General features: G+C 36.6%; 1 protein-coding gene across 2 annotated transcripts in view; it reads left to right on the top strand.

Moving 5' to 3' along the window:
• Positions 1 to 14,997, top strand: part of LOC124607020 (protein alan shepard) — a 417,851-nt gene that overhangs the window by 373,309 nt on the left and 29,545 nt on the right. For both annotated transcript variants that reach the window (XM_047139180.1, XM_047139179.1), the window contains exons 8-9: positions 11,504 to 11,722; positions 12,495 to 12,578. In XM_047139180.1, coding sequence (XP_046995136.1) covers positions 11,504 to 11,722; positions 12,495 to 12,578 — 303 coding nt within the window. The remainder of the gene's footprint in view (positions 1 to 11,503; positions 11,723 to 12,494; positions 12,579 to 14,997) is intronic.

The following is a 14,997-nucleotide window of genomic DNA, read 5'->3' as shown; positions in this document are numbered from 1 at the left end:
TCAGTATGTTATCTGCTAACTTGGTCACCAAAGTCATGTGAAATTACACCATGTAACACTCAGTTGCTAAGGAACTTCTGTATACCATTCATTTGCTCTTAGTCTAGAGAAAACACAAATAATACAGTGTTTGTACCTCAAATAAAATTATAACTGACAATTTACTGCCCACAGATGATACACATTTCATATAATGTCACTTAACAGTAACACAAACTTTAAATTTCACTGTCAGTGATTTCGCTGCTCAATATATATCATAACTACTATGACAGTTTTTTCAGCTCTTCTTTGATTGTGGACTGCATGTGGCAAATAACCAAAGATGGATAATGTTTAAAAGTATTTTTGCAAAATGTTTCTTTGTCTATCAGAAATGAAACTGAAAGAAAAGTGTTTATCAGACCTGATATTTGGAAATAATTTTCAGTTTCACCATTGAAGCAAAAATGACTGTGGGTAGGAGGAAGGCTTTGTTATTAATCAAGGAAGTTGTCACTATGTTCTTAGGAAAGAAGAAGGATGCACATTACGCTTCTGTTGTTTATATGCTGATAAAGTTCAGGAAGTTATACTTGTAATGGAACTTTAGAATACAACCTGCCCCAGTCCCTGTTTCCCAGTATCTGGTAGATATTTATAGAGAACCTTACGCTGAGTAATAGTCACTATATAATGTCTAGTTCACAAATCTCCAGAGTTATAACCATTCTAATTGTATTATACAAAAGTTAATTATAATACACAGAAAACAGCAAGCTATAATTATGTTCAGACACTCATAAAAATGAAATTAAAAAGTCACTTGTTTAACACTTCATTAAAACACACCAGGTTGAATGAAACAAATACACTCAAACTTTATCTCTTGAATAGGCCCAAAAGACCTTGTTTAATAATGTCATTATCAAAAGTCACTAACTGTATGATAATTTAAAATGTGGTACATGGTGCTATATTTAAATCATCATTATGAACATGTAATCTTGAAACATTATTTGATTTTTGTTGATCTGTCCTGCTGAGAACATAAATAATAATATATTTGTGCTAACAATACTCTGGAGATCATATGAGAATTACTGAGCTGGATTGCCTTCATTAAACACAAATCCTTGAGAATTCAGCAGTTTGGGCACAGGAAAATTATAGGATCAGCTGTGTCTTCTTTCTTTCTATGTTGTTCTTTCTTCTGTCCACATTGTGCCTCTCTTTTTCTGTATGTGTTGATATTTTTTGCTCTGAAATTTTACTTTTCTCGTATTTCTTCCTCCTGCTTTAACTTCTTTGATCCCCATCAGGGATGTTTTTTGGTGTCTGTCAAAAAAATTAATTCTTTTTATTGTTGTTTGTTTGTTTAGCCTTTTTAGGTGTTGATAGAAAACAACTTTTCATCTTCCTCACTGTGTCTAATATTTGTTCTAGTCTTTCATAAACTCCTTAATTTCCATTTTCCATTGTCATATTTTGGACCCACAATTTTCCTTATTATTTTCCTTTCCTTTCCTTCCCTTCCCTTCTTTTATTGTCTGGTGGTATTTAACAAAAAGCATTATCGAGCATAAAGACGTTCTGGTGTAATGACAGTGTTGATGTGATTTTTGATAAAGATTTTTCATTAGACAAATTTTTTGTTAATTGAAAAGCCACTTCCATTTTCCTTGCCCTTGCTAAGATAGCTTCTTTGTCCAAAGCATTTGGTTGTATTATTTCACCTAGATATGTAAATTTTGTAGCCTTTTTTATTCTTCCCTAATCAGATCCCAGCACCTACTTGTATACTCTCTTTTTTCAAAAGATATGCATAGGTCCACTTTTGAAGTTCTCTCGTGCAAGAAGTTTATATGCCTGCAAAAGCCAATCAGTCAGTTCTCAGATTATCCCCTTCTCTCCCAGTTGCGATTTTTTAAATTCTTTCTTCTTGTTCTTTTCCTCCATTCCCTTATTACCTTTTCTAGTACACATCTGAACAGCAGTGGGGACAACCCATTTCCTTCACTTACACCACTTTTGATCTAAAAAGGCTTGGAGGTTCCACCTAAAAGTTTAATTTTGTATTTGTTAGTGTGTCTTCTATGATTGCCACTGGTTTGTTGTCAGTTCCAGACTCTTTTAAGGTGGTGAATAATGTTTCCCTGTCAATTGAATCATATGCTTTAGAATTCTATAAATGTTATATAAATGCTCTCATTCTTGAATTCCTCATTATAAATTTCAGATTGAAAATTTGATTCATGCAGGACTGTCTTTTTTTAAACCCTCCTTTATATTCTCCTAATTGCTGATCTGGCTGGGTTTCCAGCCTCTTTTGTAATGCTTTTGAAAGACTTTTGTATGTCACAGGAAGGAGGGGAATTCTTCTACAATTGCTGGGGGCAGTTTTATCTCTCACTTTTTGAGAGACTCCATGTAGCTTTTTGACTGTTCCATCACCTGTGGTTTTCCTCATTTCAAGAATTTTTGAATCTTCCCCCTTGTCCTTTATTGGTCTTCAAATCTTCAATGATATTTTGGATTTCAGCCATGGTAGGGGTTTCTGAGGTTGTGTAAGTGCATCCCGAATTATGTTTCAGAAATTTTGACCGTCGTTTCTCACAATCTAACTTCTTGAAATAGCTTTCTAATATTTCATAGTGTTCTTGGTTGTTTAGTGCTAATTTTCCATCTACATTTCTGGAGCACACGTTAGGCCATTAGTAAGTTTGAAGGCTTTGCTTGAAATTTTTATAGAAGTTCCTGGTATTGTTCTTTTGGAAGTCTCTCTCTGTTAGTGATAGCTGGTTGCTTTCAGACTTCCTTTTGACTGCCCTTATTGTTTTCGATGTTTGACACCATGTTGTTTAAAGTTGATAAAGTCTTACAACATATTTATTGGCCCAAGAATCAGTTTCGTGCATTGTTTGTACATGTGATATAGGACAATGGTAAATCTAGGTAGTTTACAATACAGTAGTCATTTTGACTACATTGTTGACATAATAAAAATGCATAATAATGTAAGTTGATGTACTACATTGCTTCTACATGTGATGAAACCAGTTATTAAGTGAGATGACATGATAGGCACAATGTAAACTATATTATGAATTGACAATTACACATATACTGGTAGCGTACTATTTCTGCCAGGACTGTTTTCTAAGCAGTAATGCTTCTTTGCAGTGTTCATTCCACCATCTATACTTTTTATGTCTTTTGACTAGTGCTGGGTCTTGATGTTTTAGATTTGTTTTTTCTTCCTTTTTGTATTGGACCTCGCAACAGTTTTGTACCCTCACAGTCCCAGCATCCTATGGTTCGTTACTGGGTGCTTTTGACTTTGATGTTTTGCGCCCCCACCCCCACCCCAAAAAAAAAAAAAAAAAAAGGGGGGGGGGGCACTAGTGCTGGGCTACTTTGACCATCTTTGCTTTATCACCTCACAGTCTTATAAGTCTGTATTTAGCCATTCCTGAAATCCTTGTTTCTTGACTTTCAAAGTTTCAGTATTAATTTTATGGATCCTTTACACTTGCCTTAGAATGCTTGTTTGCGGAATAAATTTCATTTTTATTGCCGTTAAATAGTGATCTTATATTTGTAACCTTCCTGCCTTTTATGTTCATGATTTCTTTGGTTGTTAAAGGATATAGCTACACAGTCAGTCTGAAATTGTCCTAGGTTTGTATTAGGGGATTTGTAAGTTTTGTGTTTCCTCGTCAGTTTCCTAAAGTTTGTGGATATTAATTTGAAGGTGAAGCCTTTGCATAGTTTCTTTCATGGGCTGGATATTTTTCAACAGTTTTCCTGAACATTCATTTTTTTAAAGTCTGTGCCCTCAAACTCCTAATAAAATTTAACATTATTCAATGGAACCTTTCATAGTTCATGTTCCAGTGATTCCCAGAAGCTTTCAACTTTTTCTGGATTCCTTTTATTGTTCTCATTTATTGGGGCATGGCACTTTATTAAGGTGTAAGACTTAGTTGCACATAACACAGTAAGAACTGAGAACCTTTCACATGGAGAATAAAACCTATGACAGATTTACTATTGCTCTGCTTAAACGAATCTTATTACTAGGTATGGACTGCTGCTGCAGTTATTATTATATATGTTAGATTCAGGATGTTCAATGTATTTTTGCAGCTCAGTTCAAACAAAAGTCTGGCAACAATTAGGGGAAAACAACCAACTGTGAATTATACTGGAATAGTTCGTCAAATGCAGGATATCGAAAGTTTCTTGTGTATTATGGAACCAAACTTAAATTTCACTGAACAGTTTCTCTCAGAAGTGTTTGAACAGTCCAAATACTGTTTTCTATGCTGAATCTGAATCAGTCATTACTTTAGTTGTCTATTCAGTTTTAATCAGTCACTTTACAATTATTCTTCTCCAAACTATTAGTCTCTTAACAATAAACCACAAGGAAAAATGTCATTGTAACTGCATCTGCTGTTCAGTCCATATGAAATCATAACCACTGCAGTCTTCAACAAAAACATACATCAGCTGCTGCACTCTTCAACAGTTACCTTGATTTTTTCCCTTACAAATTTCAATGCTGTCATTGAGAAACAATATATCAGATTGGTAGAAAGATGACGTCATGAGTGTTAGAATAATAGTATCATGGGAAACTACTGTTGATAACTTTAGCAACAGGCATTTCACTGGAGAAAAGGCTATATTAAAATGCTTAAAGGAAGGGGGTAGGTGTGTGTGTGTGTGTGTGTGTGTGTGTGTGTGTGTGTGTGTGTGGGGGTGGGGGTGGGGGGGGGGGGTGAGAGAGAGAGAGAGAGAGAGAGAGAGAGAGAGAGAGAGAGAGAATAGAAGCCAAAGCCAATGCTCACACAATTCTCGTGTAATAAAGAGTTATCTGCATCTTCATTCTTCAATAAAACCTTCATCCTTGTTGAAAAATTAAAAGCCTTTCCATTCCAGTTACATTAATTTTCTAGTTTGTTATATTGTGTAATCAAAAATAGTTTTTGTTGGCTTCTTTAATCAGAGTAATTGAATGTCAGTGTGTACTTCATTGCCTGTGATTGTTTTCTTACTTCATGTTTCAGCATTTAGTTGTATTTAATACCATAATTTGTCATTATTTGAAAGAGTTACTAAAAGTGAGATTTTTCCACCATGATGTGTATATTTCTGAAGGATTTCTTTCCATTTCTTTTGAAGAGTGAAATTTTGCTTTTGATTTATACAAAATAGGCATGTGTGATACACACATCTGCTATGTTACTGAATCCCTCAACACCTGTTCCAGAAACTTTTCCCACATTCTCTGCCACAATTACCCCACCTATCTTGCCTGCCAACAAATGTTCCAGACAGATCCCTGTTCTCAACCTCCAACAAATAGAGATTACACTTCCAAAAAAACTCGAAAAGCCCCTTTCTTGTCACACATTGCTGCCAAGTCCTTGAATGTTTCAATACATTAATTTATCAAGCCATAAAATAAAAATCATCTCACTGACATCCTTTTCACACCAATTACTGTCACCTCCTGTTGTCCTCACAAACTCTATAATATCATTGTCACACCATGTAATTTGTCAGTCCACTATTCCTATCCTTGTAGTTGTTCCCACTCTAAAACCTACCATATGCACTGTAATGCCTTTTTTATGACATTCATCATACTGACAGTTAAGACCAATTTTGACAACATAAAATATTATGACTTAGAAGTAGCTGGCTTGGTTATTTATCCTGCAACTGACAGTTTTAACTATCTCAAATGCATCAGTCTTGTTCGCTCTGGTGAATTGGCCTTCATATGTAATATACTGAGCAGGCAACAACAGTCAGTTGTCATCTCAACAAGCTAGCCCTAATGGTGGCTAAACATATCACGTCCAAGCTGGCAAATTTTGATCATTAAACAAAACCCAATGACACTTCCAAAGGATGATGGGCTGTTAAAAATACATATACAGCATTAATGTTAGAAAAAAATGAAAAGTGTAATGTGATATGTCTATTTGATGATGATGATGATGATGATGATGGTATGAGTAATAATTTTATAAATGACATACACATTTACATACACCCATACACGTGGAGGCTAGGAAGAGAACAGATAATGAAATAACAAGAGAAGAAAGACACACTATAGAAAAATATATTTGACAGAGATATTTCCCTTGCACAGTTTCCAACTCAGTCATCAGTATTTCAGGTTCATATATTATACGAGTCTTCCCCTTATCAAAAAAGAAAATGAGATGTTCAAGCAAACCATTGCAGTGTCCATGGAAAATAATTTTCAGAAAGTCTCTCTTCAGCACCCACTCCTTACCATTTACCCCATCTCCATCACTAGTAAATTTTACTTCATAGGCCAGAGGTAGAAACCACCATGCCATCATGATCTACTATTCTATGCTAACATATCAGAGTGATCTACTTCTTTTAAAACTACAATAATTGCTGCATTTTTAATTTTGCAATACTGTAAAACAATTGTTTAACAATGAAAGTTTCACATCTTGATTTTTTGGATAAAAAATAATAATTTTATTACATAACATTTTACAAATGTGTTCTTGTATTGATAACACAAGAATTATCTTACATTTGATGTGAAACTTGAGTATATGCTATGTTTACAATGTCCTTGAGATTTGGCATTTAACTTAGTAAACTTTGTCAAATACAGGAGGTGCTTATTAGTTCACCTTGTTCTGTGCTTACTTTTAATTAAATTCGTATCTAAAAATAATAATAATTAGACACAAATAAGCCCTTCATCCTAAGTGCAATGTTAACTAATATAGGGTCTTTCTCCTTGAGGCATTAGTGGCCAACAGTCTTTGTGTTCTGCAACACTTTTAAGATGCAGTAATTTCTTAAATATTAAGTCAAGTTCAACAGCTGTCGTAGCCGTGTCAAAAACATTGTCAGTCGAAGAAGATATAGTCAGTAGCTCAACGGTAGCCCAAGTGAAAGATACAAACTGGGTTACCACTGAAATCTTTTTGAAATCTGAAAACCAAATTGGAGGCATTTTTTTTTGCGTAACATTCATTATCACAAAGTATGTTATTTTCTTCTGTTTGTGTCTTCAGAGTTGGAAGGGTCCACACCAACCAGATTCTCCCTGCCTTTTCTCTGCTCTTTGCTTGGTCTGTTGTACTTTTTGTTTCCCTTTTTCTTGTATCTTCTTCCCCTGGTGCTGTCCACATTGTACTGTGGTACTGGTATGGTAATGTATGGTGGGGGTGTCAGGATGGGTCAGTGACATTACTGGTGCCCCACTGTGTATAGTTTTGTCGGGGCACCCATACTCTCCCTGTTTTCACCCATCTCCCTCCTGTTTTTTCCTTTTCCTAATGCCCTGACATCCCTTTTCCCCTGTTCGTTTGCATGTCATCCCTTTGCCTTGATTGGACTGTGTTGTTTATGGTATTCCTCCCTTGATTTCAAATGTGTGTGTGTGTGAAATTTTTTTAGCACTTAACTGCTAAGGTCATCAGTCCCTATGCTTACGCACTACTTAACCTAAATTATTCGAAGGACGAACACACATACCCATGCCCGAGGGAGACTCGAACCTCCACCAGGACCAGCCGCACAGTCCATGACTGCAGCGCTGTAGACCGCTCTGCTAATCCCGTGCCCTTTGATTTCAGTCATGCAGTCATGTTATACCATGGGACTGATGTCCTCACTGTTTGGTACCCCCCTCCAAATCAACCAACCAACCAGCCCTCTTGAACTAATACAAGAAACGTGATTAAGTATGATTAACATGGTTTTAGAGGGTCAAGATAGATGTTGGTATCAGTTCTGCATGCTTGAAACAAACTTGTGTCAAACGAGCATGCATTCTCAGTGCTACATAATACAGTTGTTATTTTTATTCAACACTTTTTCTTATGCATTCTCAGTACTTCACATCTGTACTCCACAAATCACTATGAAGTGCATGGCAAAGGGCATGTCTCATTGTAATAGCTATTGGGTATTTTCCTGTTTCATTCACGTATGGAGCACAGGAAGAGTGATTGTTTAAATACCTCTGTGGATGCTGTAATTAATCTAATCTTCTCACCATGAACCATATAGGAGCAATATGTGGGGGGTGTATTGCATTCCTACACTCGTCATTTGAAGCTAGTTCATGAAACTTTGTAAATGGACTTTCTCGTTTCTTCTCACAAGAGTCTGCCAATTCAGTTTCTTCAGCATCTCTCTGATGCTGTCCCACGGATCAAACAAACCTTTGTCCATTCATGCTGCCCTTCTCTATATATGTCCAATATCCCCTGTTAGTCCTGGTTGGTACAGGACCTATACACAAGAGCAATATTCTAGGATAGGTCACACAAGTTTTAAGCAGTCTCCTTTCTAAATTGACTGCATTTCCCCATTGTTCTAACAATAAACTGAAGTCTGTGCACCTGCTTTACCCATGACTGAGCCTATGTGCTCATTCTGTTTCATACCCTACAAACTGTTGCACCCTGGTATTTGTGAGAGTTAACTGATTCCAAATGTGACTGACTGATACAGGATCCAACAGAAAAACCTTCTTTATTTCAAAAGATAGTTAGAACAAACAATGGAAGATAAAGAGAAAATCTTTTTATTTTGTGAACAACAAATACTATGTCATTTTACATTAGTTGGTTTGAAAAATTCTATCCACTAAATTGCTTTCGCCATTTTTGACACATTGACGTAGCCTTTCCCAGTCTCATTGGCAGCCACTTCCTGGATGATCACCTCATTAAGCACTTGCAGGGTTGTGTGGCAATGTTTGTACACTTGATCCTTTAAGTGTCCGCAAAGAAAAAAAAATCACAAGGCGATAAATTGGGTGACCTTGGGGGCTCGCCATATAATATCTCCTCATGAAGAGAGAAGACATCCATGAAACAACTCTCTAAAAATTTCAAGATAACACTGAGAAGTGTAAGTTGTTGCTCCATCTTGTTGGAACCATAATTCTTTATCTTTGTGGTCCCTAACTAACTGGTTTAACTTAGGTCAGAGGCAGGTCTCTATCATTTGACAATAGTGATTTGAATTAACTGTTAACATAACACCATCTAAAAAAAAAAAGGAAAAAAGTTAAATACAAATGCCATACACCAAATTCAGCTATGGTGCACAAAACTGTCACATGATGACTGTGACGTGGTTTTTGGTGAAGTTCCTCAGGGTTTTCTGCTGCCTAGTAGAGGAAATTTTGTTAATTTACAGTATCTGATAGTGTAAGTGGGTCTTGTCAGAAGAAATCAAAATGACATCTCTAGGAACACTCTGAAGAATATGCTTGCTCATGGCTCTGTGACTTTCAGAATCTCTAGCAATGAATTCTTGGATAGCCATCGTTTTGTATGGGTGCATGTGTAGATCTCTGTGCAGGATTCTGATTGTATTCTTGTCAGGACATCTAGGGCAGCTGTATATTTAAATGTTGAACATTTTGGAGATTGCAGGATAGACATTCTCGCACATGCCACATTTTCTGGCATTGTTACAGCTTGGGGTCAGCTAGTGGATTTTCTTTTCAGTGCAGAACCTGATGCTCTAAAGTTTGATACCCAAACTTGAATAGTTTTCCTATCAGGAACAGAATCATTACAGCCAAATTTGAGGTGTATACGAAATGTCTGTAGAGTAGTAATCACAGAGCCACCATTAAAAATACACTCCTCCACAACAAATGCATGATGCTCAACTAGCCACGTCATTGCGTCTACTGAAAATGGCGTGTACACCACTATCAATCAATATGCTCTCCACATCACTATCCCCAACACAACTCACGTCTCCAAATACAGGAGGTCTTTCAGTGGACCCTTTTGTCGTAGGATACTATGTTTTTTCACTTTGTGAAATGCACAGTTTTACATTTCTGAACATAAGTTGACTTCTTTGCACCAAATTTCAAATCTTATCAACATTTGACTGAATACATATGCAGCTTCTTTCAGACATTATGTTATTGTAGATAACTGCATCATATGGAAAATTTCTGAGGTTACTGTTAATATGGTCCACAAGGTCATTAATATACAATGTGAACAGTGATACTCTCAACACACTTCCCTAGCACACACCATAAGTTTCTTCTAAATGTGTTGATGACTCTTCTTCCAAGATAACTTGCTGCATCCTCCATACCAACAAATCCTCAATCCAGTCACAAATTTTGCCTGATTTCCCATACAGTCGTACTTAAGATAATAAGCACAGGTGTGGTACTGAGTTGGATGCTTTCCAGAAATCAAGAGATACTGGCTTTATCTGACTGCCTTGAGGTTGGATTTCACATGACTGTTGTTTTCAGAACTGTTGCTGTTTGGCATGGAGGAGGTCATTATGTTGGATAGCCCTCTTTGTGTTTGAGCTCAGAATATGTTCCGAGATTCTACGACAATGTTTAAAGTCTCGGGAAGTGAGTCTGGTGGGTGGTAAAAGGACCTAATTACAATTTTATGCCAACTGCCAACACAGTCTTGCTGAAACGATCTCACATGCAGCTTAAGTTTCTATCTTGGTGATTTGAGTTTCTTGGCTACTGTGACAAATACACTATCTCCATTCCCCATTAGCCTGCGATCTACCAAATAGGCACTCGTGATCTCCCAGTAGATTGTGATCAATGTGTTGCTGACCACTGTCATAAACAGAGCACCATGTAAAACGATACATGTTTTTTGTCAACTAAAATGTGTACTGTGTGAAATTATGTATAGGAGTGACCACCACTAAACTGGACACAAATCAACTGTTTGCTTTGGGAACACTGAGTACCAGTTGCTGAGCATGTTCTGTGGCACTACTCAAGGGACCTCTGCCTGCTAGATTGCCTGTATCATTTGGTTCCTCCCGTACAGTACCAGTAACCCTGAAATATAGAGATGGGAACTTCCACACATCCTATTATTGCACTGCTCTTCTAAACTCAATGCCCATTAACTAACCCCCTCCTCCACATACCTGTTCCCTCCCACCTTTTTTTTCATCTTGTCTTATCATTTCTCCTCTACTTAATACATTTTCATTTAAGACACTTTGTCTTTCATCTCATGGTACCTTGCTTACCCACCTCTTACTCATTCTTACACTTTCCCTTTCATCTTTGTCTTATCATATCCTCACAACAAGTGGTACTTCCTTTACAACATTTCCAAAGCATTCATTCTATCCTCCCCAAGGAAGAAACTTACATTTCCAAAAACTTGGATAATATTTTTCAATTTTTGTATGTGTCTACCAGAAGTATTTAGAATTACACCTCCTGAAGGTAATTACTGGAAGTCCTGTATATCTCCATATATTTTTATGTCATAAGTTTGACTAAACAAAATAATTATTGATTCAAAGCTAATTTGCTCATTGGTAGTTTTATCCAGGAATTAAGATTTTACCAGAAATTTTGCTTAAAAACAAAAGAAAGGAAAAAAGTGGCATATAACATTATTGTATAAAAAGGGAAGAGAGTTGAATACATTTGTTTATGTTAAACTGATTCATTTTGTTGTTACAGGCTGGTGCCTGGTTGCATTGTGGCAGCTTAGTACCTCCCGGTGCCCCTGTCAGCTATGATCCATCAGCAGGGCAAAATGGTGTCGGAACACCACATATTCTGCCTGCACTTGGACAGTATGGGCGACATTATAGTCCAGGGACTGTACAGGGTTACCAGCTACCGCCCACATCCTGGGTTCCTCAGTATGTGATGCAGCCACACTTGCCACAAGTTGAGGTTAGTAAGACCTTAAAAATTACCTTAAATAAAAGTAATGTTTTTGCAAGATGAGTGTTTTCAGTTGTGCTTGTAACTAGACAGATCGTGGGCTGTCAGGGAGGTACTTCTTAGTACATCTGAAATAAAAACATTATAATAAACAATGTTTTGTCAAGTTTGTTTGGTGTGTTAGGGGAAGCAGTCTCAACCCAAACTTCCACACAAAAAAGACAGAAAGGAAATTGTGAGTGTGTTTTATTTGTCATAAAATGTACCAGAGTAACTAACATAACTTATTTGGAAAAGTGAGAATTCAATGTGTACAAAAGAAACTTAAGATTGCAGGTTGAAGAGCAGAGGAAAGCTGTATTATGAGAATTATGGAAAATGGAATCTGTCAGCAGTATATAGGCAGATAACTTTTTTAATACAACCATGATTTTTTACATTTTAAAATGAAACTATTTTATTGTTATTGAGCTGATACACACTAAATGCAAGTTATTTGTGGTAATTCCACATGGATTTACAGAATGATAGTTTCTTGCGAAAGAGTCATTGCAATTACTTTTACTGTCAAATACCTTCTTCAATTTTTTTCTGATTTAATATTCCATTAAAGACAAACAGAACAAAAAACAACAGTTACAGTATAACTGATAAAAAATATTATTCATGTTTCTGCTCCTGTTGTCTTCTGATCATAGCTGCCATTTAATTCCACACAGCCAGAGCATGTATCCCTCCAGATTTGCCATAAATTGTGTTAATATTTAATGTTCATTTCCAGGAACAGTTTGCTTGTCAGCTGGCACCCACCACACACATACATAGCTACAAAAATGATACACAACATTCAAGAGGCATCTCTGTGGTGAGTTATAGCTGTCATGGTCATTAAATGAAGTTACTATGTCTGTTAATGTTAAACAGATAATTAATAAATATGGTGAAAAATGTTGTGTGTGTGTGACAGTTAAAGATATCAGATTTCATTCAAGGTTTTAACTCTTCTTGTGCATCACAGTAAATCTACATCATGTGAGTGATATACCACTGTATTCAAAACCAAATTACGTTATTTGATCATTGTAAATGCAAATAGGTCAAGAGCACACAAATTAATAGATAAATCTCACCTTGAGTTTTCCAATCAACGACTGACAGGAATAACAGTTGCGAAAGATGACGTATTATCTTCTCAGTGTACCCAAGAAAATGAAATTTTGACAGAAAATTTTTGGCCAGGTCACTATGGACCAGTCGTACAATACCCGAATAGCAGCCGCTTAAGTTCTATTCTGCAAGTAACGCGGAAAACGTGTTGTAGGAACATGTAATAACACCTAATCAGAAAACAATTGCGGGATAGCCAAAGCTGTGATTCTGGCAGGGTTAGTGAAATTAATCAGCGAACAAATTTTGACAATGGCAGGAATAGGTGCAGAATTGGTGATGACAAGATTGATTGATAGAACGAGGAAGAAGAAGAAACGGGGACATCACACAAATTATGGGAGAATAAGACGATTCCAAATTTATATAAAAATTTCTTAATACTACTGCTTGAGAAGCTGGTGCATATGAATCAAATGTGAAACTATTTCCTAACATAAAGATTTTTGCTTATAGTAGGCCTAATAGGCATTTGATATTGGCACTTTGTGAGTTATAGTCATGTTATAAAAATGGCCATTTGTGCCAGTCTAGTTTATTTGGTGTATCTTACAAAATTGCTCTATATTAGAAAGGCCTCTTTTGTTTTATCTAGCAGACAGTGACAAGATAGACGTAATCAGATTGAGAAACCACACCAGTCTTTGGTATTATTTGTGTTAACAGCTTTTTCAGTATTAGATAACGACATTCCAATTTTTCATGTAGCGAATCGTTTGACGAGCTTTGATGAGGTAATAGATTCTTTTGCAGAAAAGAAAGCACACCATGTAAAGCTGTAGCAAGATTAGAGAGAAAAAAATGCTAGGAGCTAAGGATTGAAGAAATGTGTACTTTTTTGCTTGTCTCTTTTCTTTATTGGTTTTATGTATCTTATATTTAATTTTATGTCACACAAAACAGCAAGTTATTAGCTAAGAGGCAATAAAGAGTGCAAATTTGCTGAAGAGTTCTTATTCTCCCGACTACAAATAATCCCATCCACTACTAATATGTGTGTGTGAAATCTTATGGGACTTAACTGCGAAGTTCATCAGTCCCTAAGCTTACACACTACTTAACCTAAATTATCCTAAGGACAAACACACACACACCCATGCCCGAGGGAGGACTTGAACCTCCGCCAGGACCAGCCGCACAGTCCATGACTGCAGTGCCTTAGATCGCTCGCGCTATTAATAGCGAGATTTTTTTTTAAGAGGGCAGGCTGTCAAACTGGCCGACTGGGAGCGGGAGATGCACCACAGGACATTTCAATTTCCACTGTCCTGAATATAGTTTGATGGCATCCATTACAAAATATACACGTTTCAATTCCACAGAGCGAAATACAGTGACGTGCTATAAAAGAATGCTGTATGAAGAGGCGTGGCACTGCACTTTGGCACACCTTAGACCAAATAACATGTCTTACATTTCCTCGAACACACATTTTATGCTTCAGACTTTTCAGAAAGATGTGCGCTACAAGATGAACATATTTTTGAAAATTCAACTTTTTTTAGTACTGACCCGGTTCGCAAATATCGTAGATCCGAGGCTGATGTGCAGAGCAGTCTGAGTTAAAGTGGGTAGTCTCCACGTGACCCGTGTTTACATTTAGTGATTTTGCTGTTTCCCCTTCGTTTACTCTCACGTCAAATGAAAACAAAACAGATATCTGTGGCCAGGACCTATCAAGTGCATTAAAATACATTCACATAATCACGGAAGGCTAAAATATGTCATTAGTTTCAGATTGTATTTTGTTTACACCTTTCTGACTGTCAAGCATAAATCGCCTTGCGGAACAATTGAAGTTATTTTTGTCTGTTTGCTAAAGAAATTTGACTTTTATTAACCTTTTCCACAGAGGCAGTTAATGTATTTGAAACGAAATGGTTAATTCCACAGTACTGGCTAGTTTCAACTGTTGGCATTATGCCATGGTAAAGAACCAAACATGATATAATACAGTACTGGCGCTCCAAGAAAATTTACATCCCGAAAACCACACTGAAAAGCTAAAATCAGGTCGAGGTCTACTTGATTGGGAATCTGGACATGCACTTTAAATGTGCACATTTTAGAATGGTTCACGAAATTCCGGTGCTCTTGGAGAATCCTCTGATGTCTTG

This window comes from Schistocerca americana, chromosome 3 (genome assembly GCF_021461395.2).
Source record: "Schistocerca americana isolate TAMUIC-IGC-003095 chromosome 3, iqSchAmer2.1, whole genome shotgun sequence".
Classification (NCBI taxonomy): Eukaryota; Metazoa; Arthropoda; class Insecta; order Orthoptera; family Acrididae; genus Schistocerca; species Schistocerca americana.
The sequence above is the reverse complement of the archived record's forward strand: the minus strand, read 5'-3'. Positions and strand labels throughout refer to the sequence as shown.